The sequence below is a fragment of the Sphaeramia orbicularis genome, chromosome 8 (genome assembly GCF_902148855.1).
Source record: "Sphaeramia orbicularis chromosome 8, fSphaOr1.1, whole genome shotgun sequence".
NCBI lineage: Eukaryota > Metazoa > Chordata > Actinopteri > Kurtiformes > Apogonidae > Sphaeramia > Sphaeramia orbicularis.
This window is the reverse complement of record NC_043964.1, coordinates 13,913,914-13,932,522: the sequence shown is the minus strand read 5'-3', so window position 1 is coordinate 13,932,522 and position 18,609 is coordinate 13,913,914. Positions and strand designations below refer to the sequence as shown.

The following is an 18,609-nucleotide window of genomic DNA, read 5'->3' as shown; positions in this document are numbered from 1 at the left end:
CCCGATGGCGGCTGAGAGGAAAAGAAGCTCTCTTCACAGCCTCTTGCCCCTTAGCCTGTCCGAAGGGAGAAGGACAATAATGCAAAGAGCTCAGTGCCATCACGCAGCCAATCATCCTGGCAGACGACTTCAAATCCATTCTTGGCTGATAAGACCTCAATTGACTCTCCATTACCTTCAGGGTCGACTGAGAAGACACATCCAGTGACAAGTCCCTCTTTATTTAGTTTATAATTATATCTGAATGACAGTCTGTGTGTAGTCCTTATCAAGGTGAGGCGTTCCCACTCGCTTTTCAGTACAAGTTCTTTTGATGCCATTAACAAGGTTTTTTTTTAATCATCGTTTTTTGTTTTTTTTTTGTGCTCATAGCTGACTTTGAGATTTGTAGTTATTCATCAAGGCTGCATTAATTACCTTCACAGCAACAACCTGTTTAACATTCATACAGGTCACATTCAGAGTTCCACCATTTTAATTCAAGGTTTCTGTCAGCCACTTGTTTTCTCCATATCAGTGTACTGAAGAGAGCATTCTGTCATGGTTGATTACCCATCTGACAAAGCTAAAGATATGCTGACGTACTGCTCATGTAGTGAATATTGACAGAAAGGCTCTTTTGTTGTGGATAAAACATAAGATTGTCACCTGCCTCACTTGGAGCAAAAAAACCACTCCATTATAACTGAGTGCTTCTATGAAACTGGTCCCTAAAAACAGGACATGGGAGCTAAAAATTCAAACCAGATGTAGTAATGTTATGAAGCAAGTTTGGAAACACTTTGGGTTTATTTTAAAAATAAATAATTACGGAGATAAGAGAAACAAATTTTCAAACAAAACACATTTTTTATATTTTGTATATCATTTTTTATACAGAAATCTGGAAAACATGGTAAAAAGGACACGAAAATTACGTGCTACTATTTTTGCAGATATATTTTTATTCTCTCACAGGTACATTTTGGGAATCGAACTAATTATGCAAGGCAGAATGCTTGACAAAAATGATCACTGTTCCAAAATCACTTGCAATTTATTTGTGTTTAAACTGGCAGGTTCTGCATGTAGTGGACATCATGAGTTACACGCAAAACCTGGAATGAGACTGTCGATTAATGAAAAACCTGCATGTTTGGATTAGAAAAACCACTAGGATCATCAAATTTAACACAGTGTCTTTATTTATAGCAGTATATAAGACCATTTCAAGGCATGTTTTCAGATCAAATGCACTGACACCTAGGTAGCTTTTCATGTCCCAATTTTGGTCCTATTTTTGGCCCCAACATTTTATTAAAAATTCATTCATTTTGGGATGGCTCAGAGCAAGAGTATAATTTTTTTTGCATTTATCTGAGGTCATCATTAGGTACATCCTGGGGGGAAATATATTTAAATTTGTCTCTTATTATTGGGCCTAAACAGCTTTTTTTTTTTTTTTTTAAATATAGAATATACCAACAGTTTTGTCTCCTTTATAATGGCAAATTAATGTTACTTAGAAATAAAATGAGAAAATATTTTCACAACACAACATACTCATTATTGGGACACACTGAATTGAGGGGTTTCATTGCCAACAGGAGGCTAGTCTATAAAATAACAATGACAAATGCCATAATATAATTTTAATTGGAGATAAATATTGCAACATATGTTTTATTTGAAGGTTAATTTGTGCTACATTGTCACCAGTGCCGGCAAAATACTCCAGAATTTGTTAAATCATGAAAAAAAATTCAGTGTAGAGTAAAATTATCATCGTAATTGTTATCCTACGTCTAGATTTCTGAAATATATGTCAAATTCTTAGCATAGATAATCACTTTAAACTACAAGTGAGTGTCAGGTTTCTTCCACTCTTACTCAGGGCAAAACTTAAAAGAAATTTTGATTTGACATTTATTGTGCTAATTATTGACAGCAGCTGACAAACATTTTTATCGTAATATTTCAATAGGAATGGGATGTCCTAAAAACTGTAGGTGTGATGTGCTCAGTATTTTTGTCCTTATATTCTATATTGCATACATCTATAATCTGATGATAAAAACGTCGAACACAGCCTTTTCTTACTCCTGCAGTTAGGATTTCCTTGATATAAAGCTAAAAATTAAAATATATACACTCATTTGTTGAGAGCCACTTTAAGCACTTACACCTCATGGAATTACAAAATCCTGAAAAAGTTCAATATTATGGTGTCAGAAAATTTAAATTGTACATACTATCGATTATTTATATCAAATTTGAGTTAGTCACTATGCAGTTTAAATACCACGAATCTGTTAAGCAGGTTCAGTACATACTACTACAATCATAAAGACTGCTGACTTTCTTATCCAGAAGATACTCACTGTTGCCCTCCACTATGGTTGTAAGCCACAGACGATCACTACAGAGAGGCCTGGCTGTTCACTGAAAGCAGTTTCAGAGCATTCATGGAAAGTTGACAGGAAGGAAAATGTGGTAGGCAAAGGTCGATAAGCAACAGGGACAACCATGGCCTAGAGTAGACTGTCAAGTAAAGCCAATTCAAGATACTGGCGGAGCCTCACAAATTGTGTACTGAGGCTGGAGTCAGTGCATCAAGAGCCACAACACACAGAAGTGTCCAGGAAATGGAATACAAACGTTAAATTACTACTAATGTAAAGCCACCCCATAAACAGATTGAAATAAGTGGTGTCAGGCACAACAAACCTCACCCCTCCAACATATTGTTGCTTATTTTGGCATCGATCCAGCTGATGTCATCATGTCTATGCATGTGGTGATGTCAGCATATCAATCACCTCTATATATGTGCCAAGTTTGAAGTAAATTGAAACAAAATTGATGTTTTCGTAGACATGTGAAATTTCGCCCACAATAAGTAAATGAGAGGAAAAAAAAAAAGATTTTAAAAATTCATTAAAAATTTGATCTTTGACTTCCCAAAATGATGTCACAACTATTCTGGGTCACTGGCAATCTATAAACCCAATCTGGTATGAATTCAACCAATAGTTTTGCTGCTACAAATGTGAAATTTTGCCCATTATAAGTAAATGGGGGAGAAAAAAAAGGATTTTAAAAAATTCATAAAAAATGTAAACTTTGACCTATTTTTCCCAAAATGTAATGACATCTATTCTGGGTCACTAACAATCTATAACCCCAATTTGGTATGAATTTAACCAATAGTTTTGCTGCTACAGACATTTGAAACTTCACCCATTCTAAATAAACAGGGGAAAAAAAAAGATTTTAAAAATTCCAAAAAAAATTTTAACTTTGACCTACTGTTCTCAAAATGTAATGAGATCTATTCTCTATCACTGGCAATCTATAAACCAAATTTGGTATGAATTCAATCAACAGTTTTGCTGCTAGAGTGTTAAATAAACCAAATCAAAAACAATACCCCTTACATCCCCTTCAGGGGGCGGGGTAATAAAAAGTATTTTACCTGAACCAGGGAGAAAAAGAACTGCACCACTGCTAAGTGGTCCAAAGTCCATTTTTCAAATGCAAGTAAAATTTGCATTTCATTTGGAAATCAAGGTCCCAGAGTCGGGAGTGGAGAGGCTCAGAATCCAATCTGCCAATCCAGGCCAAGGCCAGTATGAAGTTTCCACTGTCAGTAATGATTTTGGGTTGCTTTTCACCTGGTCTTACAGTTTTATTAAGTCTGAGGTCAATGCAGCAGTCTCCCTGCATATTTTAGACCACTTGATGCAACATGTTTACTGACAAGTTTTATGGCGATGCTGACTTTCTTTTCCAGCAGAACCTAGCACCTGTCCGGACTGTCAAAAGAACTCAGCACTGCTCTGCTGACCACAGTATTACTGCGTTTCATTGGCCAGCCAACTCACCTGAACTCCATAGAGAATCTATTTGGCATTGTCAAGAAGGTGAGAGATGCCAGACATATGGCAGATGATCTGAAGGCCACACTGATGCACTTATCTTGTGCACAATGAGGCCTGATGAATAAATGAGGGAACTGAATTTTGGATTTTCATGACCTGTAAGCTGTAATCATCTAAATTAAAACCAAATAGGCTGAAATATTTCACTATATATGTAATGAAACAAACAAATGGTTTCACTGTTTGAATTATGGAGAAAAAATTGTTTTTCCTCCAATATTTTTTTTTTTTGTTAAATAGATGTACCTTTAGCTCTTAGATTAATTTGTGCCTGCAGTCCAATATAGTCATTATTATTATTGCCTCTGCCAAAGAACGGCGGAGGTTATGTTTTCGTTAGGGTTCGTTTGTTCGCAAGATAACTCAAAGTTATGGACGGATTTCCATGAAATTTTCAGGAGATGTGCACACTGGCACAAGGAACAAATGATTACATTTTGGGGGGGCGGAGGTCTGTGTTCTCCGAGTGCTTTTCTAGTTACTTAGTTACTAGTAAGGAATGTTCACTCTTACAAAAACAAAGACATCATAATAGTGAGTTTAAATAACATTTACTTGCTCTCATCACACACATACAGAGACAACCATGGCGGTACAGAAGAGACGTTAGCAGAATGTTATCCATCAGTGATGATTGTGACAGTACGACTGCATCTCTTGGTCCATACACAACATGAGCACTCTGCTGTGGCACCACTCTTGGTCACATCAGCTTTCAAACAGTCAAAAACAACGAAAACACAAAAAGAGCAGCAAATTCATCCAAAACACCAGACCGGAGGCAGGTATGATTCCAAAAAAAAAAAAAAAAAAAACAAAAGCTTTGGACTCAAGAAAATGATCAACCTTTAACTATTTACACAGCAAAGAACAGAAATGGTAAATGTAGATGGAGGCCAACACAGGGCAGGATGACATAACGGAAAACAATGTTAAGGCTCAAGTGTAGCTGCGTTTGCCAGCAGATGTCAGAGGTAATGGGTTATCACAATCAAACTGTCAACCAGATAATTATATATATATATATATATATATATATATATATATATATTAAAAAAAAAAAAAAAAAAAAAAAGACTGTTATGTCACTGACCAATTACCTGCCAGAAGCTTCCATTAGCACCTCCCAAGACAGACCATTACTGTAAATGTTAAAACATGGCGTGTGTCCATCATTTCAGCTGCCATCTACTTATCTAGTGAATCCAATCCATTAAGAGTCAGGCCTCCTACTGGGGACAGATATTCAAATTTCTTGTCTTCACGAGCTGTTAGAAGCTGAACAAATGGCACACAGTGCATGTCCACTGCCCCTCCCACCTGATGAAATCACCAAGGTGAGATGTTTGGACTTCAGACATTCAAAAAAATTTAACTTAGCAAATAGAACTCCGATAAACAGAAAAAAATATTCAACTCCTGGACATATGAGTGAGGGGAGGCTTGAATGGCATCTTGTTCAAGTGAGAACGGACCAGATAGTGACGTGTGCCCTCCAGTGCATCACTCAACCAGTGTAGAGAACCGACTCTGGAAACAAGTTTGAGGGTGTGAATTGAAAAAAAAAAAAACCAACAACAACAAATAAACGTGGAAAAGTTAGGGCTAGAGAATATATGCCAAAAAATTTTGCGAAGAAGCTTCACCTTCATAATAAAAACGGCTGTCATCAGTGGATGGAAAGCTGCATGGTAACCAACGAGAAGGGGCCTGAATCACATCCAGAAATAAAGGCATACAGCAAAACATAGAACCCAGTGGGAGGAAAGGAAAACAAAAACCCCATTTCTTCACACAAATTACTGAACTTTTTACATGAAAACATGGAGGCTATTTAAAAAAAACAAGTGTAGAGCCTTTGAATTAAAGCTTGTTGTTTTGTACATAATGCAAGTCCCTTTGCCTAGAACTGTGGACAGCAGCACTAGTGAGATGTCAAACATAAAAAGCAGCCCACAGCTGCTATTGAAAACTGGCTAAACTATCGATAGCTCTGAACATTCTGATACACCACACTCACAGGAATAAAAAAAAAAATTGCTTAAGAGAAAAGACTTAATTGCCAATTTACCATTTTTTCACACTTTTACAAGTTTCAACAGAAATTTAAAATTCAAATAAAATGAGAAAAGTAAAAACTTAATTTACCAACACACTAAAAATCATATTTACACACAAAGAAAAAAAGAAAGTCACCAAATATTCCCATGAAGCGACACAACTGTCCAGTTGGCAACAGGCTGTGCTCCTCAGCGCCCTCCAGGGGTCATTCAGAGGAACACACAGGAGACAAATCCATGGACTGGCAAGCTTTAATGTTCACTGGAGGCGACCAAGGGAAGTTCTCAGTGTGTCCCGACTACTTCTACACCAAGAGGCATTTAGAATATACGCTTGCGCTTAAGGTAGGAGTCTGCGTAATGGCCACCGAGGCCTTGGGAGTGCTGGCCCACATAGCCACCTTCAGGGCTCGGCTCTGGAGACGGGATCAGCCGTGAGAACACACGCTTGTGGCTCCCAATAGGAGTCTAATATGAGAATGGGGGAGGGGGAGAAATTAACAAACAGCAGCTCGACTTGAAAGCATAGTTGTGTACAAAATATTTTATAAAAGTATTACCTTAACTGCATTGCCCAGGCCTGGGGGGTAGCTATTGGTGTGGCTCACAGGAGGCATGCCCACAGCCTGAGGACAAACAACAAACTTTCAGTGACCTAGACTCTTTTTTTAAAACCAAGAGCTCATGCACTTACAGAGCAGCATTAATTATTGAACAGAGACTTGTAGTTGGAACCCAATAGTCCTCTTTTGATCTCTTTTCCTGCTACGTCAATGTTCTTGCATGAACACTTAATCAATAGTTTGAAACCAAAACAGAGGTACATCTAATAGAGTAAAAACAGGCTCACCCTGTTGAGCTGAGTGGTGGGGAGGCTACCGTTACTGGAAGCCTCAGGCCCTGAGCTGAAGTATGAGGACAGAGGTGGGCTGGAAGGGTAACTGTAGTGGGAAAACCTCTCACTGTAGTCAGGGTGACGAGACAGCTGCAGAGATAAACAGATTCACAACTGCATCACATTACCATATGATAACAGTAATCTACATTTAATTTGATAACAGTAAAAGATTTGCTCTTGCCGCTGTCAAAAATACTACCTGCTGTCCAAATCCTGCCAAGGCCCCTGTGTCAAGGTTCTCCTGCTGTTCATATAAATGGGCCAGAGGATCCTGAGGAGAAGCACCAGATCCTCGTCAGACCAAATCACATCATACGGCTAATTCAGTGAACACCAATAGGCAGCGCTCACTGTATATTCAACAGGTCTCTGCTGTATCGTCAGGCCAGCCTGAATCAATTAATGTCAGAAGAGAAGGTGAATGCTTGCCTGATGCAGAGGAGGAAATTCTGGGCTGTACGACTCCTGGTAGCGCAGGTTGTAATTTGGCTGTATGCCCTGGTGAGTGTGCTGGTTGGACACATTACTTAATGTGAGCCTCTTCCTGTAAGGGTGAGGTCTGCTGCTTCCTCCTGAAAAGTGCAGAGAGACATGACATGCTGGGCGCTTGGATGCTGAGCTGATGCAGGAAACAAGAACAGACTGCTAAGCGGGGGAAACCAGAAGCAGAGGGACAAAAAGACTACCTGAGGGATAAACACTGTTGACATTGAGGAAGGCACTCTGAGAAAGGTTCACATCTTTGGGAGGATCTCCTAATATGGACACCTGACAAGGGAGGGGGGGCAGAAAAAGTCATTTAAGTTGCCATAGAAACAAAAACATGGTGGACAAAATGCGGACAGGAGGCGTAAGAGACAAAATTCATAATTATGTGGGATCTCACCCCTTGTGGTGCAAGGCCATCTGCCCCCATCATGCCACCCATCATGGGCATCGACATGCCCTGCAGAGTGGGAGAGGAAGTCTGAGGAAAAGTGCATGACGCTGTGGGGGATTCCTGCTCTCTTGCCAGAGCTCTGCCAAGTGGCAATGGCTTTAAGGGGGCAAGAGGATCTGTCTGTAGACCAAGACCTGGGATTACACCACCTTAGGAAATGAGACAGGACAGAGTTGGTGATGCATTTTTAACATCTGAACTTCTCTCAATGATCATTTTCATCTTGATCGTTTTTTTCTGATCCTGACAGACAAAAAAACATGACCTCAAATAGAACTCATATAAATGACTCAGGATAGTAGCAAACAATTCCACTGATTTGTTGCCATGCATCATCTAGATTGCTATGCGACCATATTTACAAGTATGCGACACAAAAAGGGGGAAAAAAAAGGCCCAGTAAATGTGTTTCTCCATCTCTAAGTCTCCCTGACTTGAGATCTCAAAAGGCAATTACAGACACTGCTTTGCTCAAGAAATACAAACTCTAAGTTGTTCAGATTTAATGCTACAAGGTTGACCTTTGACCAAAATATCAAAAATGTATAACAGCACAGAGGGCCACAGATGTTACACATCATAAGCAAAAGTGAAATCATGCGGTTTGTGGCTCTAGCAGCTAGAGTCAACGGATGCCGAACCTTGAGGCAGGTCTCCAAGCAGATGGACGCCCTGCTGGACAGGCAAAGCAGCCAGAGGATTGTCCCCAATGAGTCCTGATGCCTGCTGGTTAAAGGAGAGAGCAGAGTTCAGTGTCATGGGAAGGTCGCACAGACTGGCTCCAACACTGCTGCACTACACAAGCACTCTTAATCAACACCACTGCTTACTCACCACATATGAAATTATGTCCTTACAGAATGGCTATTTACACTTGTTGTGCATGATGGAGTAGTACACCTACCACATCACTCAGCACCACTCAAAGTACATCCCACACATACACACAATCCAAATTAAAGAAAAAAAAAAAGAAAAGAATGTTTCCTAGCAAGAGCTTACCCACTCAGGCATTGTTTTCTCTGACCAAAAGCATGAAGTCCAGGATTCATCTAGCTTCATCACCTCACACACACAGATAGCCAAACACAAACTCCATTACCACTCACACAAGATACTAGAGGGTTTTCTTTATTTTGCAGCACCTGAGCCCATAGAAGATGATTTCCCAGAAAGGCTTGCTAATGGTGAAGAACAGATAGAAGGGGAACAAAAGCATGAATAGGGCAGGATGAAAAGGGGCTCAGCATCTGAAGAGGAACATGCAAAAGAGAGAAGACTGAAAGGTGGCACTACCTGTTGGGCTTTGGCCTGGTTTTGAAGGAGCAGCTGGAGTAGGGCAGCAGACAGAGCAGGATTGGTCAACAGAGGCACTGTAGGGGCTGCCCCAAGGATACCTGCGAGGGACATCAGTGTCACGATCTGCTCTTTAGGTTAGGTTTATGCCAATATTTAAAAGTTTAGATTCCACACCTTGTTTGTGGCCCTGCGAAAGTGGGTTGAGCAGCATCTTGAGCGCAGCAGGGTTACTGAGGCCTGTGAGTATCTGCATGGCAGTCGGATCAGGAAGGAGGCCTTTCCCCCGGTTCACAGCCTTAAATAGAGGAGCCACACAACAGGCATTTAGCACAGAACCTTTGAATACAACACATTAATTTATCAGGTAGCAACAACTATGGCTGGGTGATACAGTGAGGAAAAAAAGATAGATCCAAGTCTGATTGAATTATAGCAGTTAATATTATAAGGCTGCCACTTGAAAGAGTATCATGATAATAAATGAAGCCTAAAGAAGATGGTTCATTAGATTAACTTGCATGTGAAGCATTGTCATAGTCTCACGGATAGATACAACTCTGCATTTAAACAACGTTTGTGGCCATTAGAGTATAGATATCCAACTTCATGGAGTGTATACTAATGCAACATTTCATCTGTCAGTGCCAATCAGTTTCACCACATGAAGTAATGTAGATTTCAGAGCTTAAATGCAAAGCAGACCAACAGTAGTACAGACCATTTTACATACATAACATGACTACATTCAGCAACCCGCCAGTGTGCTGAATGGTGCTCTGAAATTTACATGGTGTACAGAAATTCTTTCCATATGGACGCTTCACAAGCGTAGCATTTATTTTGCTCTGTTAAATAAGCTGCTAAATGTACCCTAAATCTTGAATTAAGAACTAAATTTTAACAGTAATGTTTTTATAGTCATATAGCCATAATAGTTACATTAAATACCATGGTTTGGGCAGCAATCAAAGCAGCCAACATGCTTCTTCCAGGAGGACCAGGGGCACAGAACGACACCCTGATGTTTGTCCCTCCCAGCAGCCTGCCATCAGTGAGTCTCTGTGCCTCCTCAGCCATCTCAGCAGTGGAAAACTCCAACACTGCAAAACGTCGAAAACTTCCATCTTGTCCCTGAGCCAACTGTAGAGAGGGGGGGAAAAAAAAAAAAAAAGAGAAGCTTTTCTCAACAAAAACATGATAACAGTTAATGCCACTGCCAATAAATCTTTAACACGAAGCATCAACTGACCGATAGGCCTGTGGATTTTCCACTTTGACAATTTTAAAGCACTCTTGGAGCATCTTGTAAATGCCCTGATATGAATCACAATCTCTGCTACTACAATAAAAGTGGTGTGACGGAAAATGTTTTCTGGGTATGGTTATGAATTGCAGTAACAGCCCTTACATACAGTCCTTCATTTAAAAAAAAAAAAAAAAAAAAAAAAAAAACTGAACAAAACCATGATTTCCTCTCTATACAAAGTCAAAAACAAATCCAACACACATTTCTAAATTAAAATATATGAGATGTAGTAAGAAAAGTTTAAAGGCTGTATAAACCCAACTTAACATTGTCTAACTTTGGCTTTTCCTCAAACTCCAATACTGCATTTTCATAGTGCCTCATTTACTGTTCTCCAGCTTCCAAAATATTACATAATGTCTTGAAAATGTTACATTTCTCATAGAGTAAAGCCCTTTGAATATATCCCAACTGTAAGGCAAAGAAAAAAATTCTAAGCAGATTAGTTGCCATGTATAAAACCATTTGCTGGAAAACTAAACTGTTTCTCTTCAATTTTCACATGACCCTTAATCATCAGTGCTTCTGCAACAGTCCTAAAAAACCCTGAAAGCAGCAGAAAAATGCTACTATGCCTGTTGCGCTAAAAGGACACCCCTCTCTCTCTCTCTCTCATTCCAGAACAGCCTGCTGAATGACACCACCTGGGGGAGTCAGGTGGTCATCGCCATAGAAACCAGCAATGCTCATCGCTATAGAAACTTTGAGTGGCCACATGAAAACTGGGGTAAAGGTGAAAGGTACTGAAAATAGGCAGTTAAATAATCTCTGACTCCCATTTAAAAAAAAAAAAAAAAAAAGGAAAAATGAAAACTCCTTGTCAGTTGTAGCATATCCTTACATTACAGATAACATCTGGTCAATAGCAATAAAAGCAGGAATGGTATGTTGCATCGATTGAGAGCTGCTGGATAAAGAAACCACAGAAAAGTTAACAGGAGAAGGTCTCTACACAAGGTTGTATTCAGCATGAAGCTGTACGTTAAGAGTGGCAACCCACAATAGAAACGGTAGCAGAAGTACTGTTTGACTATGGAGGGCTCACCTGGCAGAAGACAGGAGCATGGGTGTCAACAAGTGCGTTGCGAAGGTCTTGTGCAGTCAGCAGGCTCTGAGGCAGGCGGTCCACACAAAGACATTTGGAGTGCAACAGTGGGTAAGTGAGGGATCCAACCTCTGTCCAGTGTACGTACAGCATACGGGATCCCAGCTGCTTCCCCAAGAGCTCCGACTTGGCCCTAGCAGCCGAGTCCTTCTTCATGTACTCTACAAAGCCGTAGCCCTTTGAGTGGCCAGTGGAGGCGCTGTATACCAGAAAGCAGCGCTCCAGGTTACCAAAGGGCCGCACCAACTCTTCAAACTGCTGCTGGGTAAAAGCACGGGGCAAGTTGGCAATGCACAGCAGAGCGTCTGTTGGCTGCAGCTGAACAGATATCTCCCGGTCTCGTAGCATATGCTGGTGGAACTCTTTAATGGCACACTGCGCCTGTTCTCCATTGAGCAGCGTCACGAATGCTGAGGGTTAAGGTGGGCACACAAAGAGGCAGAGACAATTCGATGTCAAGTGAGTGATTTGCAATTATTTCATCAGCGTTCAAAGCAACATCTATCTTTATACGCAGTAGGTCTCAGAGATAACTCTTGTTGTGACACCATTTCTCCTCAAACAGGTTTGATAAAAGACAACGCTAGTGGCATAATGTCACCACATACCAGCTTTCATATCACAACACCTTTCATATTATTAAAACTACAATGGCTGTCATAAATTCTGAGAAGAATCAAAGGCAATGTATTTGGCCGAGTTCCACGGTTGATAGCTAAAATAACTCGCATGGATCTGCCACATTTCAGATGTCTACTTATGTTACAGACCACTATATAATTAAAATTCCCCAAGTTTGTCTTTGGCTCGTTTTTATAAGTTATACACTCAGCATGCTGGCATAAAAGTAAGTAACAAATAGGAGTGTAAGAAAATATTAGTTTCCTTGGTATATCGTGATATTTCATGTCACAATACTGTAACGATATTAAAAAGTACTGCATCGACATTTTTAGGTATTTATTCAAATGCAGACATGGTAGAGGTTAATTTTTGTTTTATATTTTTGTTTGTATTTTTTGTGAATCCTGCAAGCTCTTATTTATATATTCACATGGGTATTTGGCTCTGTCGTTGGTGTACTAAAAAAGTAGTATTGTGATATTGCAGGTCATGCATGTAGTTTTTTTTTTTTTAACTGATAACACTGTTTAGTTAAATAATGGTTATTTCAAGCATCCTAAAAGCACTTTTTACTGTCTGAAAGAGGCAAATGTTAGTTTCTTTATGATGCTGGATGATTCACAGAATGTACACTTTGCATTCCTTTCACAACTAATATATGAGCAGGATTTTAAAGGTGCGGGAGACTTTCATGACCAATTTTTCAACAGATCTGTAAAACCTCAGTCATATCCTCAGTATCACGAATCTGTAAGTCTTTCTGTGATTACTCACCTGAATCTCTTGCATTACCGTGAACAATTTCGACGTGCCATCCACCATAAACAAACAGTGTGTTTACAGTACATTCAGAGCCAGTAGGTCACTCGGGCATCTTCGGAATTTTGTCGCGACATGCATTGTGGGAAATGCCGGTTCATGCTGCTGTCTAGCAGTGGCAGCTGCTACAGACGACGTGGAAACGGCAGGAGCTCACTCCTTTTATGCTTATTCCTCCAGCCGTTTCCGCGTTTCAGCTGTTTCCACGTTGTGTTTCATCCATATAATATCATATGCTCACGCCGCCGCTGTCAGGCAGCAGTGCGAGCCTTCCTTTCCCACAATGCACGTTGTGACAAAATTCCGAAGATGCCCGAGTTACCTCCCATGTAAACACATGGGTTTGGTTATGGTGGATGGCACTAAGAAACTGTTCACCGTAATGCAAGAGATTCAGGTGAGTAATCACAGAAAGACTCAGATTCGTGATACTGAGGATATGACTGAGGTTTTACAGATTTGATGAAAAATTGTAAACTGTAATTAAACTGTAATGTCTGTAAAACAAAATTTTATATATGTATTTTGTGTGTGTGTATTGTACTGGTAAAGTCGGATGTTAAAACTTTATCCAAATCCTGAACTTTGAGTCTTTACAGAGGAAAGTTTTGTGACAAAGCATTAGATCCCGTTCTGATCAAATAAACATTTTAATATTTGGGTTTGATCAAGCGAAAGTGATAATCAACATGAAAAAGTAAATTTGCATACATCATTTATCAAGTGGGCTCATTTTTTAGTTAAAGATCTCTATTTTATGGAACTGTTATCCTTTTTAAAATACCACTTTTAGAAAAAAAAAGTTCCAATCAATTTTATCGATTGTACTTTTTACACCATAGCTCGAATTTGATGCCAAAAATTATATCTAAAAAATGTGAAGATTTATTCAATCTGTTTATTATACACGATTGTCAAGTTTCAAGTATTGAATTGAATGTTAATTATTTTGTGAATATTATTGATATTTATGAGTTTGAACATTTGTGAGTTGCTTATAAGGCCATGTCCAGTTGTTACCACAAAAATACCAATTTTTAATTTTAATTCAGATATTTGGGTGAAACTATCAGACAGAAATGATCTTTTGATACTTTTTGGGTGATTCATACCATGGTAAAGAGTCATCCACGTGTTACTTTGGCAACCTGTCCATTTTACCACATTCTCATGTCAATAAAACAGACACTTTTCAATATTTTACTCTAAATTTATTTTCAGCATAGTTGAACATAATATCTAAAAGGTTTTGTCCTATATGATATCATTATCTGTCAAGAACCACATGTTTTGAATGCTTACATAAAGCTTAAAAATATATGTCCGTTTCAAGTCCACGTGTTACCGTGCAGTAATTTGACATTTTTCACCTAAAAATTTGATCTCCCCAAATTTCGTTACACATATTGTTAAAGTGCTTATAAATACCTACTCAAATATGTACAATACATGCATAGAAGTTACTCTGTTTACATTACAGAGACTGCTGAACACAGAATGTGTCCACATGTTACTGCTTGATCAGACCCATTTGTGCATATTTCTGGTATCACTCAGTTTCCCAGGAAATAATCTTTTTAAACAAGAAACAAAACGAACAAAAAAAATATTGCCTTGTTAACAGTATCATGATTAGGGATGTAACGATATGAAAATCTCATATCACGGTTATTGTGACCAAAATTATCACGGTTATCATTATTATCATGGTATTATTGAAATTGTGCTCAAAATATTCAAAAAGTACTTATACACACACTGAAATAATTTAACCAAGCTGTATTTTAAAATAATAATGATAATAATAATAATAATAATAATAATAGTAAAATAAAATACTAGGCACAATGTACCTTCTGTTGGAAGAAACATTCAAATATTAACCCTTAGTGGTCTGAACCTATTTTGTCTGTTTTTCAGTCTTTTTGATTTTGCCTTTACATACTATATAAACAAATGTTTACTATACCCATGTTTGGTATCTTATATATCATCTGCCTATTATATTTTTACTTTAACCTACTATATCAACAAAAAAGGACAGAAAACAAAAAAAAAAAAAAAAAATCCGATTTGAAAAATGTACACACTTTATTGCATGAATAACACAAAGATGCTAAACAAACCTTTTCAAAGACTTTAAAAGTGAACATTGGTTCCAAATATTAGGTATGCAATTTAAAATTGTAATAAATTAAAACTATACTCAAATATTTGACATAAAAGCATATTTTTACATAGGCATTTTTTTCCCCTAAAAGTGTGGTAATCAAACACGGTTATCATGATAATTATAATTTAAACGGTAATACTAACCGTCTGCAATTTTACTGCGGTTTATCGTTATACCGGTAATCATTACATCCCTAATCATGATACATCACAATATATCATGATCCTAGTATTGTGATTTGTATCGCATCACCAATACACACCCCTAATCAATAACACTGACATATTTCACCTCCAGCAAGCTTTTGGAGGCCTTCATAAGTAGTGTTTTTCATTGAAGTCACACACAACTTGACATAATGAAAACACCAACCTGTGCCCTTGTACTTGTCAACAAAGCAGTACTTCAAGTCATAGTTGCCCAACAGTTCATGGACCTCCTGTAAATGAGAAAATACAATTTACACAAATTTACCACAGAAAATATTTTAATTTCTATGTTGGAAAATGTGCCAGTTGTCAAATATAGATTGCTTATTGGTGATTACATAATTAACAAATTAATGTCCATTTGGCAACTTGCCACGTAAGAGCACCTGTGGGGGTGAGGGAGGTGAATAACTCACTCTTTGTTGTAGGAGAAATTGTTCTGCGCTGCTTTTGCCCATTGACAAACGAATGGCGATGCTGTCTAGCATTTTCTGAAATGTTTTGTCTCCACGCCTTCCAGCTTTTGTTATAATGCAACTCACATCTCGAACTGCCACTACTCCCCCCTCTCTAAACAATGGTACTGCCCGCAGGCCCACTGCTCCCCACGAGTCAGGCACGTTCCAAAAAAATGTGGCATCAGGAGTAAAAAAAAAAAAAATCACAGGCTGGTAGACACAACCAAACATTAACAACAGATGGGCTACTGACAAAGTTGCACCTGTGACCTCAAAGTAGAAAGCGTAAACCCCACTGACAGCATGAAAAGTGACTTTAACCTGAGGACAAAAACAATCAAAGCTAGCAAAATGTTAGAGACAAGGCCGGACAAGGCAGGTCATACAGGCCACAGATGACCATTATTGACAGCTATCTGACCACCTGGCTATTATCATACACCGTGTAAGTCAACAAACACTGACTAATTTTACTATTTTGTTATGTGTTTAGTGGTCCCTGTGGAGTATGTGTTAGCATTTAAGTTTAAATTTGCGATTCTACGCGTGAAATTAAAGTTACATAAAGCTAACGATTTAAATTGCTAGGTAGCTAGCGTTAGTAGCATGGCAGGCATATTGAAGCTAGGCTAATGTTAGCCAAACGAAGCCATCAATCAATCAATCAACCAACCAATCAGTCATTCGACAGTTGTAATCTCCGGCTGTTTTATTGTTATTCGCTCATACCTGGTTGCTAACATCGGAGGGTAGATTTTTTATGATAATTTTCCTGCGGTTGTAAAACTCCCGACGAGTTCTCTCCAAGCGGCTCTCAATCTCCTCTGGGCTCAGTGATGTCAAGTCCTCATCGACCCTCCGCTGACACTCGCGTCCCGGTGTGGTGTCGTCTTCACCGGGTTCGAGTTCGGGGTGCCGATGATCTCCAGGCATCCAGTTTTCGTGATCAGCGGCGAGGTCGTACTTTTCTTGAAGCGGACGAGAAGCGAAACTGAGCGCTGTGTCTGTGCTCTCATCTCCTGCAGCTGTGCTAACAGACACGACGGCCGCCATCACTCAGTTAGGTGGAAGTTTTAGCAGTCTGAAAACTCTGTCCGATTTGAGCAGTTTAAACAATACACACATGGCCCCAGCGACGCTTCTGATTGGACGAGAGGAGGACGCATTCTCCATGACTACGACGTAACGATTGGTGTGGGCGGGGCTACGGCCTGTCCTCTTCCAAACAAAGTGGTTGTAAAATGGTACGGATTTCAACGTTTTCACACTGGCACCATATGGGGCCATAAAAGGCACTTTAATTAAGGACATTTCAGTCTTCAACAAAACACAGAGGATATTTTAATCAGTGTTTTTACTGTGCAATATTATTATGATTACACAGATAATAGTCACTGCACATGTACATAGTCATATTTCTCATAATATCTTTTTTCCCCTCTATATTTTTATACTTTTCTTATTTTTGTTGGGTATTTATTGTTCCTGTATTACTATAAACAGTGAGCTGACTAGCTCCTTTCTTTTCCTTTATTGTATTGTTGATTCATATGTACATTTATGTAAAATGTATTGTATTTCATTACTTTTTCTGTGATGATTGACCATTGATGGGTGCAAATGTAATTGACGTCCATCAGTCCTGGTGCATCTCTAGCCTGTCCGTCCATGGGAGTGGATCTCTCCTTCACTGTGGTTCTCCCCGAGGTTTCTCCCTTTTCCCACTGGGTTTTGAGTTTTTCCTTGCCGAGAAGGAGGGTCTAAGGACAGGGGATGCCCAGGACGCTACTCATCTTCTTGCTGTTTATTTGACTGTTGTTTACATCCAACTGACTCTGTAAAGCCCTTTGAGATAACCTTGTTGTGATATTGGGCTATACAAATAAAACTGAATTGAATTGAACTTCTTGCTTTTATTGTTTTTTTTTGTTTGTTTGTTTGTTTTTTTAGTTCTTTCTTTTTTATTTCAAAATTTTAGACAAGTAAACAAATAAATTGTTGACTGTGTACAAATAAACAAAATCTGAATCTGAGCAGCCAAACCTAATACACAAATCTGGACTACATGCTAAAATTTTACATGTCCTTCTGTAAATATATTTTGTAGTAATTATCTCTGCCAGGAGGTATTGTGATCACTTTGCTTTGTGTTTGTTTGCATGTTTGTTTGTTAGCAACTTTACAGGAAAACTATTACAACCATCTTTACCAATTTTTACCCACAGATAGGCCTAGGCCCTGGGACCAACCCATTAAATTTTGGGCCAAGTAGGCCACAGTTCGAGGTCACAGCAAGGTCACAAAACCTCGAATTTTCCTATCTCTCATCATTGAGCAATTTTCGAAAATTCATAAAAAATTCAAAACGACTTCAATTAGCCTCCAATTTGATTCACCCGTAGCTTATAACAATATCTTGTATCTGGCACAAAATTGTCCACATCCACTGTGGAATGTGGACTCTGTGGACATTTCAATTTAACACTGAAAATCCCATTTCCGACACATTTTTCATTAGAACTCAACAAATATTGATTGGAATTTAATGTAATTTGACATACACATGACTGGTACCAAGCTTCAACCTTTTCTGCTGTATGGAACAACCTTTAAAAAGAAATAGTCCATCCACACATGCACACCATTCGGGGTGCTTGGCAGAGGTTTGCGTTCTCTGAACACTTGTTATTTTATATTATTTGTTTTCATTTTGTGACCTGTCATGGGAGGAGTATTCAGATCATTTAAAATAATCAGGATCAATACAACAATGTAAAACTGGGGCCCCGAGATCAATG

The 18,609-nt window shown here is 38.8% G+C and overlaps 1 protein-coding gene across 2 annotated transcripts; it reads right to left on the bottom strand.

Annotated features, from left to right (window-relative positions):
* Positions 1-4,455: 4,455 nt before the first annotated feature.
* raver1 (ribonucleoprotein, PTB-binding 1) lies at positions 4,456-16,982 on the bottom strand. 2 transcript variants are annotated; one of them, XM_030141353.1, is made up of 15 exons: positions 16,541-16,982; positions 15,517-15,583; positions 11,469-11,938; positions 10,066-10,257; positions 9,292-9,412; positions 9,115-9,215; positions 8,964-8,999; positions 8,460-8,544; positions 7,765-7,967; positions 7,565-7,646; positions 7,308-7,450; positions 7,078-7,149; positions 6,831-6,965; positions 6,541-6,606; positions 4,456-6,448 (listed from the first exon to the last, which is right to left on the bottom strand). In XM_030141353.1, exons 1-15 carry the CDS (start codon positions 16,862-16,864, stop codon positions 6,302-6,304), a joined length of 2,244 nt encoding a protein of 747 aa, XP_029997213.1. In that variant the 5' UTR covers positions 16,865-16,982; the 3' UTR covers positions 4,456-6,301. The 2 variants fall into 2 exon arrangements, with proteins under 2 accessions (XP_029997213.1, XP_029997214.1); XM_030141354.1 differs by lacking the exon at positions 8,964-8,999 and having other exon boundaries at positions 16,541-16,981.
* Between the last annotated feature and the right edge of the window lie 1,627 nt (positions 16,983-18,609).

Excerpts from the sequence above, each read along its gene's own strand:
- raver1 (XM_030141353.1), bottom strand. The coding sequence starts at position 16,864 with ATGGCGGCCGTCGTGTCTGTTAGCACAGCTGCAGGAGATGAGAGCACA. Across the intron at positions 7,647-7,764 it reads ATGGCCTTGCACCACAAGGG|GTGTCCATATTAGGAGATCC; the intron begins GTGAGATCCCAC and ends CTCCCTTGTCAG. Across the intron at positions 6,449-6,540 it reads GCCTGGGCAATGCAGTTAAG|ACTCCTATTGGGAGCCACAA; the intron begins GTAATACTTTTA and ends TTCTCATATTAG.